Source organism: Anser anser, assembly GCF_964211835.1.
Source record: "Anser anser genome assembly, chromosome: 14".
Classification (NCBI taxonomy): Eukaryota; Metazoa; Chordata; class Aves; order Anseriformes; family Anatidae; genus Anser; species Anser anser.
In genome coordinates, this window is record NC_139735.1 from 2,244,346 (window position 1) to 2,257,459 (window position 13,114).

The following is a 13,114-nucleotide window of genomic DNA, read 5'->3' on the forward strand; positions in this document are numbered from 1 at the left end:
TGTATCTAAAGGTGGGTTTTGAGGTGATACTAAAGGTGGGTTTATTACACCTCCATAGGTATTCACTTTGTATGCATAAATGGTCAACTGTAATTACCGGGGAAGATACCTCTACCTCTGATAATTGTGTTCATTTGGTTTCAAACTTAAAACTTGATGTAGATACGTGAGTATCACCTCCGTTTGGATCCTTAAGCTTCTTTGTGGTTTCTGACCCGGGTATTGCTGAGAAACCACAAAAGCAGATCCTATAGCAGTGCCTCAGAGTCAATTTTGAGAGTTTTACTGTGGTGGCTTGCGTTGAGGTGTAGCAGCTGGGGAAGTCTGGTGGATTTTTTTTTTTGCTACAGGCAAAGGTGCCAAGAGCTACTGACTGCACTCTTTGGTTTGGTGAAGGGTGTGTGTGTGTGTATCTGCCAATGCATGCATATACATACAGAGGTGTGTTAGCACTTCGGTGTGAGAGGAGGCTGTAGTTGTAGCAGTACTAGAATTTAATTGTAGGGATCTGCGTTCAGGTAACTTACAGCTTCTCAAAGGGACGGATTGCTGAGGATTGCAGCAGCTTTCCTGGACTGCTGTGTTGGGCACTGCCTGGTGTGCCCTTGTACCGGGACCGAGGAGGAGTTGCTGCTAAACATCTTAAACATCCTAATGTTGTCCTCTTCAGGAATTCTTTCATTGTTCGTGATGGTAGTGTTATGGGAATAAAGGAGCTGGAGTTTGATCATTCTTTTTATTCCTCCAGTGGTTTTATTGAAAGAAGAAGGAGAGTTTCATTTTTCATGCGATATTTTATTCTGCAATTATTCTTCTCAGTCTTTTTTTTTTTTTTTACAACTTGCTGGTGTGTTATCATTGATGCTGAATGAAAACAAAGTATTTTAGTCAGAACCAGCGTGGTGAATTTAATATTTTACTGTTGCACAGAACTGTTTTGAGACAGTTCCTAGGGCCATATTCATCTCCGATACCTACATCTGCGAGGGTGACTCAAGCTGCTATTGGTAAGAGATCTTATTTTGACTTGTGTTATTCATTAAGCAAGACTTAATTTCCTGACAGGCATGATCTTTGCTTGCTTTCGCAAAGAAATACGAAATGATATATTGCAAAAATGATAAAGGTGCCATTGTAAAAACTGCGGAGTGTTCTTATCCATTTGTATAAAAATCCTAGGATTAACACAGTGGAGACAAGCAGCAGTAAAATATTGTTCTGTCTGTTAGTCTTCCTATGTGCTTGAGATACCTGTTGAACAGAGCTTAGCTATGGAAATTTGCTGGTGAGGTTTGCTGCCGAGGTCCTGCCCAGCAGGGAGGAAGGGAGCCAAGAGCAGCGCTGTGTCGCACGAGCACGGCCGCGTGCACGCCCCCAGCCCAGATTCTCACGGGAGCGAGCTGCACGCAGACGTATTCCCGAGTTGTCCGGACCGTCAGCATGGAATCGAACCTTTGGATTTCATCCTCCACCTCCTTTCTCATCTTCCCCAGGCTTCCGTGCCAAACTTCTTGTGAGAATCAACTTTCTCCTTTCCCTACCCGATCCTTTCCTTTTTCTTAAAAGGAAAAAGGAGATTTTTAGGTGCTGTAACTTTTTTTTTACCTCCTTCTCTTATAGGAGTAGAGAATGTCTGTTAACCAGGTGAGCTGATGTCCTTGGAATTAAGACAAAAAAGGTTTAACCCAAGCACTGTTACCTGGGGGATGCTTGCCCTCTGGCAGGGAGGTTGTGGATCCCGACACGGAGTTAGCTGCTCACCTAGTGGGGCGTTGATTGAAGCCTGAAATTGCTTGTTTTGCTTTGCTGATTTTGTGATGCTCTTAGGGTCTTTGAGCTCTTAGTCAAAAAACACTTGATAGAAAGATCTGCTGTTTGATATATGTGAGCATCGCGACTACTTCTGGATCTCCCGAGCTTCCCATCTTACTGAACTGTGAGCTCTGTTCTCAAGGCAGCTTGCTCTTGGTTTTCTAGTATCAACACACAAATCTGTGAGATGTATTAAAACCGAAGTAATGAGCGTCTGGGAACTTTATGGTAATGCTTTTCTTAAAGGTAGTTTTTCATAACTGTACTTTTGTTCTGAGCCACGATAAGGGCTGCATGCGCTTCAGATATTCAAAGCGCTCCGCAAGCTGCTGGCTTTGAAGCTCTGCCGTTTGATGTTCCCATCTCTCCAGTTTGGGGCCTTTGGTATTTGCTCTGAAAAATCCAAAGGAAGTTTCTTTTTTTTTTTTCTCGGGCAAAGTCAGGGCTCCAGAAATGCTGACTCAGTGTGATGAAACAGCAGTAAAAATAATAATAAAAGAGAAATTCCCTCCCTCATTCCTTCGAGTGTTTGTCTTTCTACCAGAGTCTTATATCAACACAGTCCAGGGTCCTTAGGTGGAGGGTGTTTATCTGCGTTGGGTGTGGGAGCTATTGGGAGCAGAGAAACTTTTTGTTTTATTTTCGTGTAGGAGTACTTTGCTTTTTTTCTTTTCTTTCCTGGAAATATGTTGTTGAATGGAGGTACTTCGAGTCTATAAATAAACTGTAATAGTGGGTTTAGGGCCTCTGTTCTCAAACCAGATCTGGCCTTTTCAACTTTTATTGAGGATACTTCTATTCCTTGGGGGTGAAATGTAGTTCTGAAGTCTGCGCCTGTAGCCATGTGTGCATGCTGTAAGGGAATGCATTTAAGACATAAACTGTTTTAGCCCCTTTGAGAAACTTGCTCCATTTGCAGGAAAATAAAAATCCAAGCCTGAAAATGTTATTTCTGACAGTCTGAGAAACAAAAGCCAGATTTTTAGTTTCCTGCTTGCGGCTATGTTGGTAACTGATGCTGTCAGTTGTAAGTGCTTCCTGGATTTACAACAGAGAAATGAGGTCCCTTTTTATTTTTCTGCTGTATAAAGATAGCAGGCTGACATCTCCTCAGCTGGGCACTGAGGATGCCTCTGAAATCCCTATAGTGGGTAGCCTGGTAATCGAGGCCAGAAAAGCATCACCTGTTACGTTCCATACAGGAGTTTCTTTACAGAATATATGCTATTTTTTTGGCTGATTAATAGCGTATGGCTCTGAAGTGGCTGGGCCTGTTTCCTTTATACAAATGATACTTGAGTGCAGTCTGAGCGTGACCCAAGACCGCGCAGGAGTCTGCTGTTAGTGAGTTTTGGCTTGTTGAATTTTTGGTATTTCTTACATTAAGTTGTGTGGCGTGGTTACGCTCTGTTCCTTAGTAGCGCTACTTAAACGGTGTTTTTCTCTGCAAAACACTATGGTAAAAACACTAAGTTAAAGTCTCCTGGTAACACTTTCATTCGTGTTATTGATTAAATGATCTGTTCTCCCTTATAATTCCTTAATGTTTGTGTTTAAATTTCTTAAAAGGCCTCCAGCCAAACAGAGTTACGGCTCCCTTCAAAGTATCCTAAGTGTGCTGCGCAGCTCTCAACGAAGGCCCCTGGAGCTGGTGTTTTTACCGCTTCTCTTGACTTCTAATACAAGTTTGTTTGTGCCACTGAGCAGGCAGAGCCTTCCCAGGTCATCTCGTCTCCTTCCATCCAGCCCACAGATGGGGACGGGGAGGGATTGTGCCCGGCACGGGGCTCCGGAGCCGCGTCGCCGCAGTCGGTGCGTTTGCGACAGCCGTCTCTGAATATATGGAACGTGGGCTGGACAACTCCGGCGTGTTTCTGTGTTTTTGTTTCGAGTATTACATTATCAGGAAAGAATTTGGGAGGACTATTTTTACAATTGGCCTTAAACAGAGGATAAAGGAAACAGCGCAGATCCCAGCCTTCGGTGAAGTAACAGGAAGGGAAGCAATGAAAACCATAAACCGTGCTGAGTAACATTTCCTCTCTTCTGCTACGCCCCCCTACGGGTGACAGAGCCTTTATTGAGGCTGACAGGATTCCCAATAAAAGCTGCATTCCCTCTATGTAAGGAGCCTGCTGAATCACTAACGCCAGTCAAGGCGGCAGGCTGGAGGGGAGCCGGCTGTTTATAGCTTGCTGTCCCTTTTCCAAGAACTACTTCAGTTTGCTTCACTGAAATGTAGGCATTCTAATTAATGATTTTAATATAGAGACTTTCAGCCGCTGTTCCAGAGGGTGTTAAAATCCTTATCCCGATACTGAATGCACGTCGGATCCTGCTGAAGTTTCTTTCCAGCCTCCTTTCCCGTGGTACTTGGTGCTCAGCGCGGAGGCTGGGGCAGCTTGCAGCCATGCAGCCTCCTGCCCCCCGAACTGCCGTACCTGGGGCTTCTCTCCAACGTCAGTGGAATGCGTTTTACAGCTGCTACCAGATGGTTTATCTGTCCTTTCAAAGGCAGAATTTTTTTTTAATATGTTGTCTGTGATACAGATGAGTCTGTAACACCTTCAGAAAACACTAATGCTTTTGTTTGCTCTGAAGCATATAAAATAAGCATCCTGGCAGCTGTCTTTTCTTGCCCCGGCAGAAATACGGATGCAGCACCCCGTCAGCCATGCCGTGTGCTTCAAGAAGCAGGTTGTTGTGCGGGCGGGGAGCCCTGGTGGCTTGTCAGCACAGCCAGACCGGGCATCAGGAGCCACAAGTGAGCCAAGCGTGCGTTCCTGCAGCAGGAACTGAACGTGCTGCGGTGGGGCGGAGGGATGGGTTTTGTGCCGTGCTGCGGGACAGGTCTGCGTGTGAGAGCCGTCAGCCTGGGACTTGCTGATCGAAGCATCGCATGTGGGAGCTGGAAGAAATCCACTGGATCGCTGAGCCCTGGCTCTGTGGCAGTGCTGCGTGGTCCCGGTGTCCCCTTGCAAGTGACACGAAGCATGTAACGTGCGGGAGGGGTTGTGGAGGGATTTATGGCTTCCTTGGCTCCTTGATAGCTCGGTGCAACTGCTGAGGATGGCTCTTCGTGAGATTTATCAGAACTCGCAACAGTGAGCTCATTTTGGAACAATTTACTCCATTTTCCTTAGAAATAGAACAGATTTCCTGCTTAGTGTTTTAATGTAATCATGTGTTACTAGAACACCTGGCTGGGGTCACATCATTTAAAGCATCAGGTTTTCATTTTTATGTTTGCTTTTGATGCAATAATTTCGTTCTCATTTCAAAGTGCCCACTCTTAACGCTGCAGGAGAGTTTGTCTTGGAAGCCTTACTTCTGCCTTACAGCGAATAAATGTGGTTCATGCAAATTGCAGTTGCTCTGGTTGGATTTTTTTTTTTATTGTTCAGAAAACTTTGTGTTCAGAACGCTGTAGTTGAGACCACCCTCATTCCTCTGGATCTTCCTTCCCAAGCGCTGTAAAGCTGCTCCCAGGGTTTAAGGGAAAAGACTGGGAGAGAAAAGGGTGAAGCAGGAAAGTGACACAGACTGCTCGGGTGGCAGAGAGGCAGGGATACCCTCCTTGTTGGGGGCTGTTCTGGGCTAAGCAGAATGGTAATTGTTATATTTACCTGGTTTGCTCTTATGTGATGAGTTTTCAATGCATGCTGCTGGTGATTCTTAAATTTTTCCTCGCACTACAGTTGCGGCGTCTTGTAGCAATTACGTGAGCAGGCGTCTGGCGGGGAAAAGGAGAAGTGGGCAAGTATTCACTCCCTTCAGAGTGCATTGGGACAAGGACATTGCTGTAAAAGAAGGCTGATCTACACAACATCACGCTGCTGCTGAAATCTCCCTGTTTTTCTCTGGCTTAGCGGCCGGCCCAGCTTTGTGCCGGGAGGATGCGTGTGTCGGGCGATAACAGCTGCCGCCGACGGAAGCCGGGCGATAGCAGTGCCCCCGGCAGAGCCCTCCCTTGATTTCTGCCCTCCTGCCTAGGCGCACGCTGTTCCCCACACAGCCCAACGCTGCACGTGATGGGTGTGAAGGCGTCGTGCCCTCTGCTCTGCAGACGTAGCAGTTGTTTCGCCACTTCCTGGCTCTCCGGGCCTTCTCGTGGCTTTGCCTGGCGTCTGTCCGGCGGGCGGGCGTCTGTCCTGCTCCCAACGAGGGCACTCAGCTGCTGAGCTCTGCACTGAGAGCAGGAGGTGAGGAAGATGAGTCCTGTGGGGCTGCTGTGCATGCAGCGACCACGTCCCAGCTCCTGTCGGTCTCCAACAGCAGCTGCTTGCTCCCCTCTGCTCTTTGCCCAGCTCCCCGCCTTCCCGTGGCTCGCTGGAGCTGTAATTTTAGCTGGGCGGACAGAAAACGTGAGCTGGCTCCTCCAGAAATACACCGGACAAGGTGTAGTTGTCTGCTGAACACTGAGGAGTATGTCTGGCTGCTCTATGTCAAGGCAGATACTGTGCGTAGTTTCAGGGTGATAAATGCACTGAAAATAAAGATTACAAAATAATAAAAAAAAAACAAAACAAAACAAACTTTGACCTTGGTCCCTAGTTTTGTGCGTGTGGAAATACTGTTTTTTTGTCAATAATTGCTCTTCAGATGGGTTTTGGCAGAATGATGTAAAGAGATTGTATGGAAAGGTTCTGTAATTTCTCAGCAAGATCTTTGAGTTCTGCTCCCGTCCCATTTATTGTTGCACTTTGGTACCGTCCTTTTTTATAGCACTTTCTCTCCGTAATGGATAGATACCTGCAGAAATAATCTCTGCCCTTTGTACTGTGGTTGTGTGTTTGTCTGGCGTTTGTAACTGGTGCCGCAGTGTAGATCAGATGTTTAAAATAACCATTTCTAATCCTATTTTTGGCTTGGTAAGATGGATTTGGTGAAAGGAGCACTGCAGGCTGTGGTTAAGGACTTCTCGTGTGCGGTATGTGCCGTGCAGCTGGGCTAGCAGCGTCCAGGTGGGTGTGCAAGGGTACGAACCCTGCCTGGCATGTGGGCTCGCAAACGCTGTGCCAGTGCTGTCATAGACTTGTTCGCGTTGGAAAAGGCCTCCAAGATCATCCAGTCCAACCTTTAACCTAGTGATAAAGTCCACCACTGAACCATGCTACTGAGTTCTCCATCTATACCTTTCTGGAAGACCTTCAGGGATGGTGATGGGCAGCCTGGGTGGATGCCACACACCCCTTTCAGTTAGGAAATATCTCCTGCTGCCCAACCTAAACCTCTCGTGCTGCAAATTGAGGCCATTTCCCCACATCTTATCATTTGGTGCTCGGGAGAAGATCCCAATCCCCCCCCCAGTACAGCTTCCTTTAAGGTAATGGTAGAGCGTGATGAGGTCTGCCCCGAGCCTCCTCTTCTCCAGGCTGAACAACCCCAGCTCCCTCAGCTGCTCCTCATAAGACCTGTTCTCTGGACCTTTCACCAGCTTTGTTGCCTTTTGTTGGACATGAAAATAATTAAATGAGATGGGAGCAATGGAGGAAACCCCCCCATGTGTGACTGGTGTGAAATTTTTACATTATCTGGAAAAACGGAGCTGCGGGTAAACCTCCCTCGTTAGATTTTACAGGGGCGTGTGACGAGAAGGAAGAACTCCCCTGGCTGTCTGTGAAGGATCTTTTTTAAAACAAACAGGCGAACAAAGCTTTGTCAGCATGACATTTAAAGCACGTTGCATGGGTGCACGCTGTGCCGGAGCGGAGATGACACAACCTGGGGGAGATGTGCTCCCATGCAGGTCTGGTGCTGCTGGCACCCAGCGGAGCTGACGGTGGGGACGGCTCTTCCAAAATCCCTTGCTCTGATTTTATTTATTTTTTTCCATCTTTGCTGTGGACTGGGTGTCCCTGAGATGAGGGATGCTTTCTGGGCAGGAATCCCTTTATGCTGAGGCCGCTTTGTGCCACGGCCAGGGCGTGCTGGAGTAACCTGCTCTGTGGAGGTGTGAGGAATAATCCTCGAGGATGCGGTCACTTTTTGTATGTGCAGCCTGAACTTTGTTGTGAAGCGTGAATACGAGCTTTTATTCCGCTTACAGTGCTGTGTAACTCATGACAATAGGACTGCTAATGTAACGCATTTAAAAGACATCATTATAACTGTGTCTCAACTAAATTATTCAGAAGGAAATGTAGGCAAGCGTGTGTAGACACAACACGTAGGAATGAGTGAAAAATTCTGGCCATAACCCTGCTGCTGCCTGTGGCCGGGCCCGGCTGGAGCTGGAGCATCCCCAGCCGGGCGAGCAGGGCCCAGGTGGAGGAGGAAGAGCCGCCCATGGGGGCTTTGCTTTTCCCTTGTTGCATTCAGGTTTTAACTAGCAAGATGCTGCTAACTACCGGGGTGCTCTGTGGTCGGAGGATACCTCTGCCACGGCTCGGTGCTGGACGTTTTCTGTCAGGGAAGCTGGTGCGGCCCCTGCTCAACAGCCTGTCAGGGGCTCGAGCGGCCCCGGGGCTGCCCACAGGCCCTGGTGGTCGCGTTTGGGGTCTCACCCCAAGAAGCGTTGTGTTTGGGATCTGTTTCGGGGATCTGTTTCGGAGCTGGTGCTCGTGGGCGTTTCACTACAAAAATCGAGTACGTGGTAACTCACAGCTGAGGGTTAATACGAGACTGGGCGGTGTGAAACGGATGCTTTATAGATGGAGCATTAAACATTCAGGCCTTCTGTTTAATTTTCATGGGTTTGGTAATGACATTTAGAAAAAAAAATCAGTTTTATTGGTTTTACGTGGCCTGCAATTACATCTGACCTTTCCCTTGGTATAACAGTCTGTATCCGCTATATTTCTAAACATTGACTATTAAGCCAACGAACTTTTCTAAAGTAAATCTATTGTAAACTTTGAGGCTAGCATTGGTATTGATTTATCTTTTGTAAACACCGTATAAATGCAGTACTTGAAAATTCAGAGCATGTTTTCCGAGGCCAAGCTGGAGAGACTGCTGCGTGGCGTATAATGATTTTGTTGTGCATGTATTTAATGCTAACAGCCCACCTGTTCGGGATAGTAAATTAAGTGATGAATAGCCCTAGTGAGCTTTTTCTTAGCATGTGGCCTCCACCATCAGCACAGATATTTTTGTGACTAAAGAGAATTCTGTGTAGTGAGAAGTTTAAACAGCTGCTTCTCCTAATTGCCACTTCTATATAAAGTCCAATCTTTAAAGTGAAATCATCTGCAAGTTTTAATATTGTTGCTTCAGAAAAGTTGCATTTTTCCATGGTTGCTGTCGGGTGGCTCTGATGCGATGCCGAGTCTTCATAGTAGGAGGTGGGGGACAAATCTAACTCCACGTTGTCTTCACCTTTGCCGAAGAGTATTTTGGAGTGACTTTCAACGCGAACTTCCAGTTAGAGGCAGTAGGATGGAGCAGAGTTTGTAATGGGGATACCAGCTGGGTCTCAGATAGGGAAAATATTTCATGTCCGCACCTAATGTTCTTATTATGAGAAGGTACTGTAGTTCTCTGCACTATGAATTGTAGCGAGACTACGTGGCTTAGGTTTTCTCCAGTGTTCTTTGCTATTAGCAAGGTAACTTTGCAAGATTGCCATTTTTTCCCCTATTTAGAAGAGTCATTACAATGTTTCAATGATTTTTGATCCTGGAGGAATAGGACTGTGCTGTTGGGTTTACGCTATATGTCGTTTGCTGCAGTACCCATTCATATAAATCGTTTTCAGAGAGGTTTCTAATAAGTCTGCTTCAAAATCTATTTTGGGTAACTCTTTATGCATCAACTGAACTTTGCCCTTTTTGCTTCAGCAGCTTAAGCGTGAGCAGGGTTCTCCAAGCCTGTGCATGTCCCAGCCTAGCTACTGATCCAGGCTTTGTTCCTCTCTAAAATTGTTTTGTAAGGCTGTGGAACATGTTTTGGAACCTTAGAAAGTAGCGCAGAAGTGATTAGATGCTGTGAATGAAGTTGCTCATGTCTTTTCTTTTTTCTTCCCTTGTTTTCTTTTTAGGACTTAAATACAATCTACTCTTTCCTTCATGGACTGGACATACTGTCACACTTCAGGGAACACCAGCTAAGGTAAAGTACAACGGAGCTAGCCAGCATCGCATAACACAGCCAGCATGCAGACAGTTTTTGTGGAGATGAGCAAGGTTTTTCCTCGGCCTGCACTTCGGGGTGGCAGGGCATTATCCGAGTCCATTGCTGAGCTAAGTCACTGCAGCGATGTGGCATCGAATCCAAACTAATTAGCTTTGCTAACAATGAAGGCAGGGCTTACTGCCATATGTCTGCAAAGGACTTTGTAGAAAGTACCCTGTGTTAACTGGATTGCAAATGCTTTTTAATGCCGCAGACACTCAGATGATCTCAGAACAAAAAATGGAAGGCCAACAGAGCACAAAAAGTGCGTTGGAAGTATTTTAGTTCCTTCAGTTCTGTTGCTATGGGTAATTCCAATGTGTAGGAGTGATTTAAACACTTAGAGAACAAGTTGTATGTTATCTATTTGGGTAATGAAGAACACCGTAATAATTTGAATTTTATGGTTAAGCACATCCTTTGTTTAGAACAAAAAAGAGTGGAATTTGAGGTCTCAAAGCCTTAAAGTGATTCTGCTGAAATGTGATCATTAATGGCTTATGATCTTTGGGGATTAAAATTGAAATTAAATTTCTTCTTCCTCAGAATAATGTCATCAAGTGCCCGCTATGAGAGGTACAAGGGCAACCAAGTTCTCTTTTGGTAAGTACATATCACTGATGGGAGTTCTCCAGCAGAAGTCTAAGCAAAACCACTGTTTTACATGTTTTAATATCACTTAGTAATTGTAAATACAAGACTTCACAATGCTTAAGCTTGGCCGGGCCAGTTAAAAGCTTTGACGAGAGGTGATTGTCATGGCAGTAGGATGCTGACGATTGAGAGGTGCCCACGAATTAACAGCGCAGCTCCACGGGCAGCACAGGGGTGTCTGTGCCCACATCAGATCAATTAAAAAAGCAATCAGTGCTGCCTCGGGTGGCTGGTGGGAGCGGTGGCGATGGCTCAGTAGGTGGCACTCTTCCCCTGGCGCTGGCTGCCGAGTGGGAACCTGGTGCTAGCATTGTCCTGTAGCAGAGAATGGAGCTCAAACACTTTAAAAAACCTATTTTTTTAAGCTTAAATTACTAGAACTAGTATTTTAGCTTCTTTTTAGGTTCCTGGTGGGAGTCAAATACGCTTGTTCGTCACATTTTAGCATTGGCTGTGGTGTATTTAACAACTCACAGCTAATCCTAGATTCAGTGTGAAGCACGCCCTCCAGCACACCTGATCTGAGTTAAAGAGCTGCCACGTACTGGTTCTCGTGATGGGTGTGCACGCCACAAAACCCTTCCCAGCACCAGGTCGTGGTGTAGGTGCAGAGTTGCATGCTGTAAATGAAGGTGGCGTGAGGCTGTAGCTGGGAAGCGTCGGTGCAGCGCCCCACGAAGAGACAAAATCCCCCGCAGTAAAGCACAGCAGCGTCTGTGTGGGTCTGCAGCTCGCGGCTGTGGGGTGCAAGGGTCGGTAAGGCCCCTGTCCCCCTTCTAGGACCGAGGGACGCAGCGGGAGGCCACGCTGTGTGGGCACACAATGCGAGTGTGGAAGAGAGCAAAGCAGGAGCCGAATGTATGAGTCTTGTGCTTTACCCACACAGCCTGACAGGTCGATTTAAAGTAACTGTCCGTGGTGACATGCTAATCAACTTTCCCATGGAATGAAAATATTCCTGTGTTTGTACTTCTGTGAACACCTTCAGTGTAACTAAGTGTTCTCACTAAAATATAACAGTTTTGTTTTTGCTAAAAATTGACATTTATGTCACTTAGAAATCTAACTGTAAGGCATAAGAAACATTCTGGATGTAGATCTGTTTAGAAAATAAAAATTAGTTCCTGGTAGTGTTCCTTCAAATCTCTTAAGTTTCTGGTCCACGTACCTAAATTTGCAAGGTGGCCAATACTTACTTTACTACAGTAACATTTTTGGTAATATTGTTGAGTTGCTTTAAAGAGAAAGTAGATGTCACTGAGTTTTGGTACCTTTTCTTACAGCTCAGAAACTATTGCAAGATGCTGGTATATACTGCTTTCCGGTTCTGTGCTCATGAAGGACTCCATGTTTTTACCACCTTGCAGGTATATAGAGCTGTTTATTATTATTGTTTAAAGTAATCCAAGATCTTATTTTAATTGAATGTTCATGTTACTGTAACATTTTCCATTTAAAATTTTTTTCATTTTTTTTCTAAAGTTGAATAGTGGAAAAAAGCGTTCTTCTAATTTCATTTAAATTCCCTTCCACTTTTTCTGCATGCAGTACTACACTTGATGGCTTTTAAGTCTTGCTTGGCTGGATTTTTTGGTTTGAGAGAATTTGTATTAGGCTTTTTAACTTGGGGGCCCTTTATACAAAGCAGCCACACAACAGGAGTTACTCAGAGTTCCTTGTCTGAAAAACACCAATGCAGATCACACAGCTTCTGCCCCTGCTTTGAGATTGTTTTTAATGACATGCGTGATTTTTTTGTATGAAGCAAGAGAATAGAGGCCAGTGGTGTTGGCTCCAGAGAGCATATGACAGAAATCTGACTGCATCTTACAGCTGAAGCACAGTGAGAGTTGTGGCGTGCTTTAACTGAAGCATGGTTTTTGTCCTGAGCTGGACTTTGCTGCACTGTGGTGCTCTGCTTAACCTTGTACCTCACTCAGAATTTTTACTTCACTGTATCTCAAAGCTTCGCGTTGCTTATTTGCATTCAAGCTGCACTTCTAGGCAAGGCAGGAGTGTGGTTTTTTGTTAAGTTGGCTTATCTTAGTACCCAATTTGGGCACTTTTTCATGAGATTAATAAAAAGTGTTGTTACCTCCATCAGACAAGAGAAAGGCTTTCCCTCCGGGGCCGTGGTTCTGTGGTGGGCTCCATCTCCTGCGGGCACTGGGCAGCTCCATCTGCAGCCACGTCCGCTGGTGTGCTCGCTGGCGTGCTCTCATCTCCTGCTCCAGCCCCGCAGAAACAGCACAGCGGGGGGAAAAATGGAGCTTTGGTGTGCTAAAGGTTTGGAGTAGAAATGCAGACGTGTACAATTAGATAAGCTAGAATTATAGTTAGCTAGTGAAGAGTCAAGGTGGGCAAAAGGATGCCGAAACCAAACCTTTTTGTTTCCCCCAATGTTTTTGGCTCTGGTCTTGCCACCAGCAAACCAGTTCCAGTCCCCCTTTGCCTTCCCTGGGGTCCGGAACACAGATGGGGAAGGGGAAGTGCTGCTTGGACGTGAAAACAGGGGAAGGAAGAGCACAGCTTG

General features: G+C 45.9%; 1 protein-coding gene across 7 annotated transcripts in view; it reads left to right on the forward strand.

Moving 5' to 3' along the window:
• Positions 1 to 13,114, forward strand: part of RAPGEF6 (Rap guanine nucleotide exchange factor 6) — a 125,089-nt gene that overhangs the window by 14,207 nt on the left and 97,768 nt on the right. For all 7 annotated transcript variants that reach the window (XM_083799228.1, XM_083799229.1, XM_083799224.1 and 4 more), the window contains exons 2-4: positions 9,794 to 9,864; positions 10,474 to 10,530; positions 11,865 to 11,948. In XM_083799228.1, the coding sequence (XP_083655354.1) occupies positions 9,794 to 9,864; positions 10,474 to 10,530; positions 11,865 to 11,948 (212 nt within the window). The remainder of the gene's footprint in view (positions 1 to 9,793; positions 9,865 to 10,473; positions 10,531 to 11,864; positions 11,949 to 13,114) is intronic.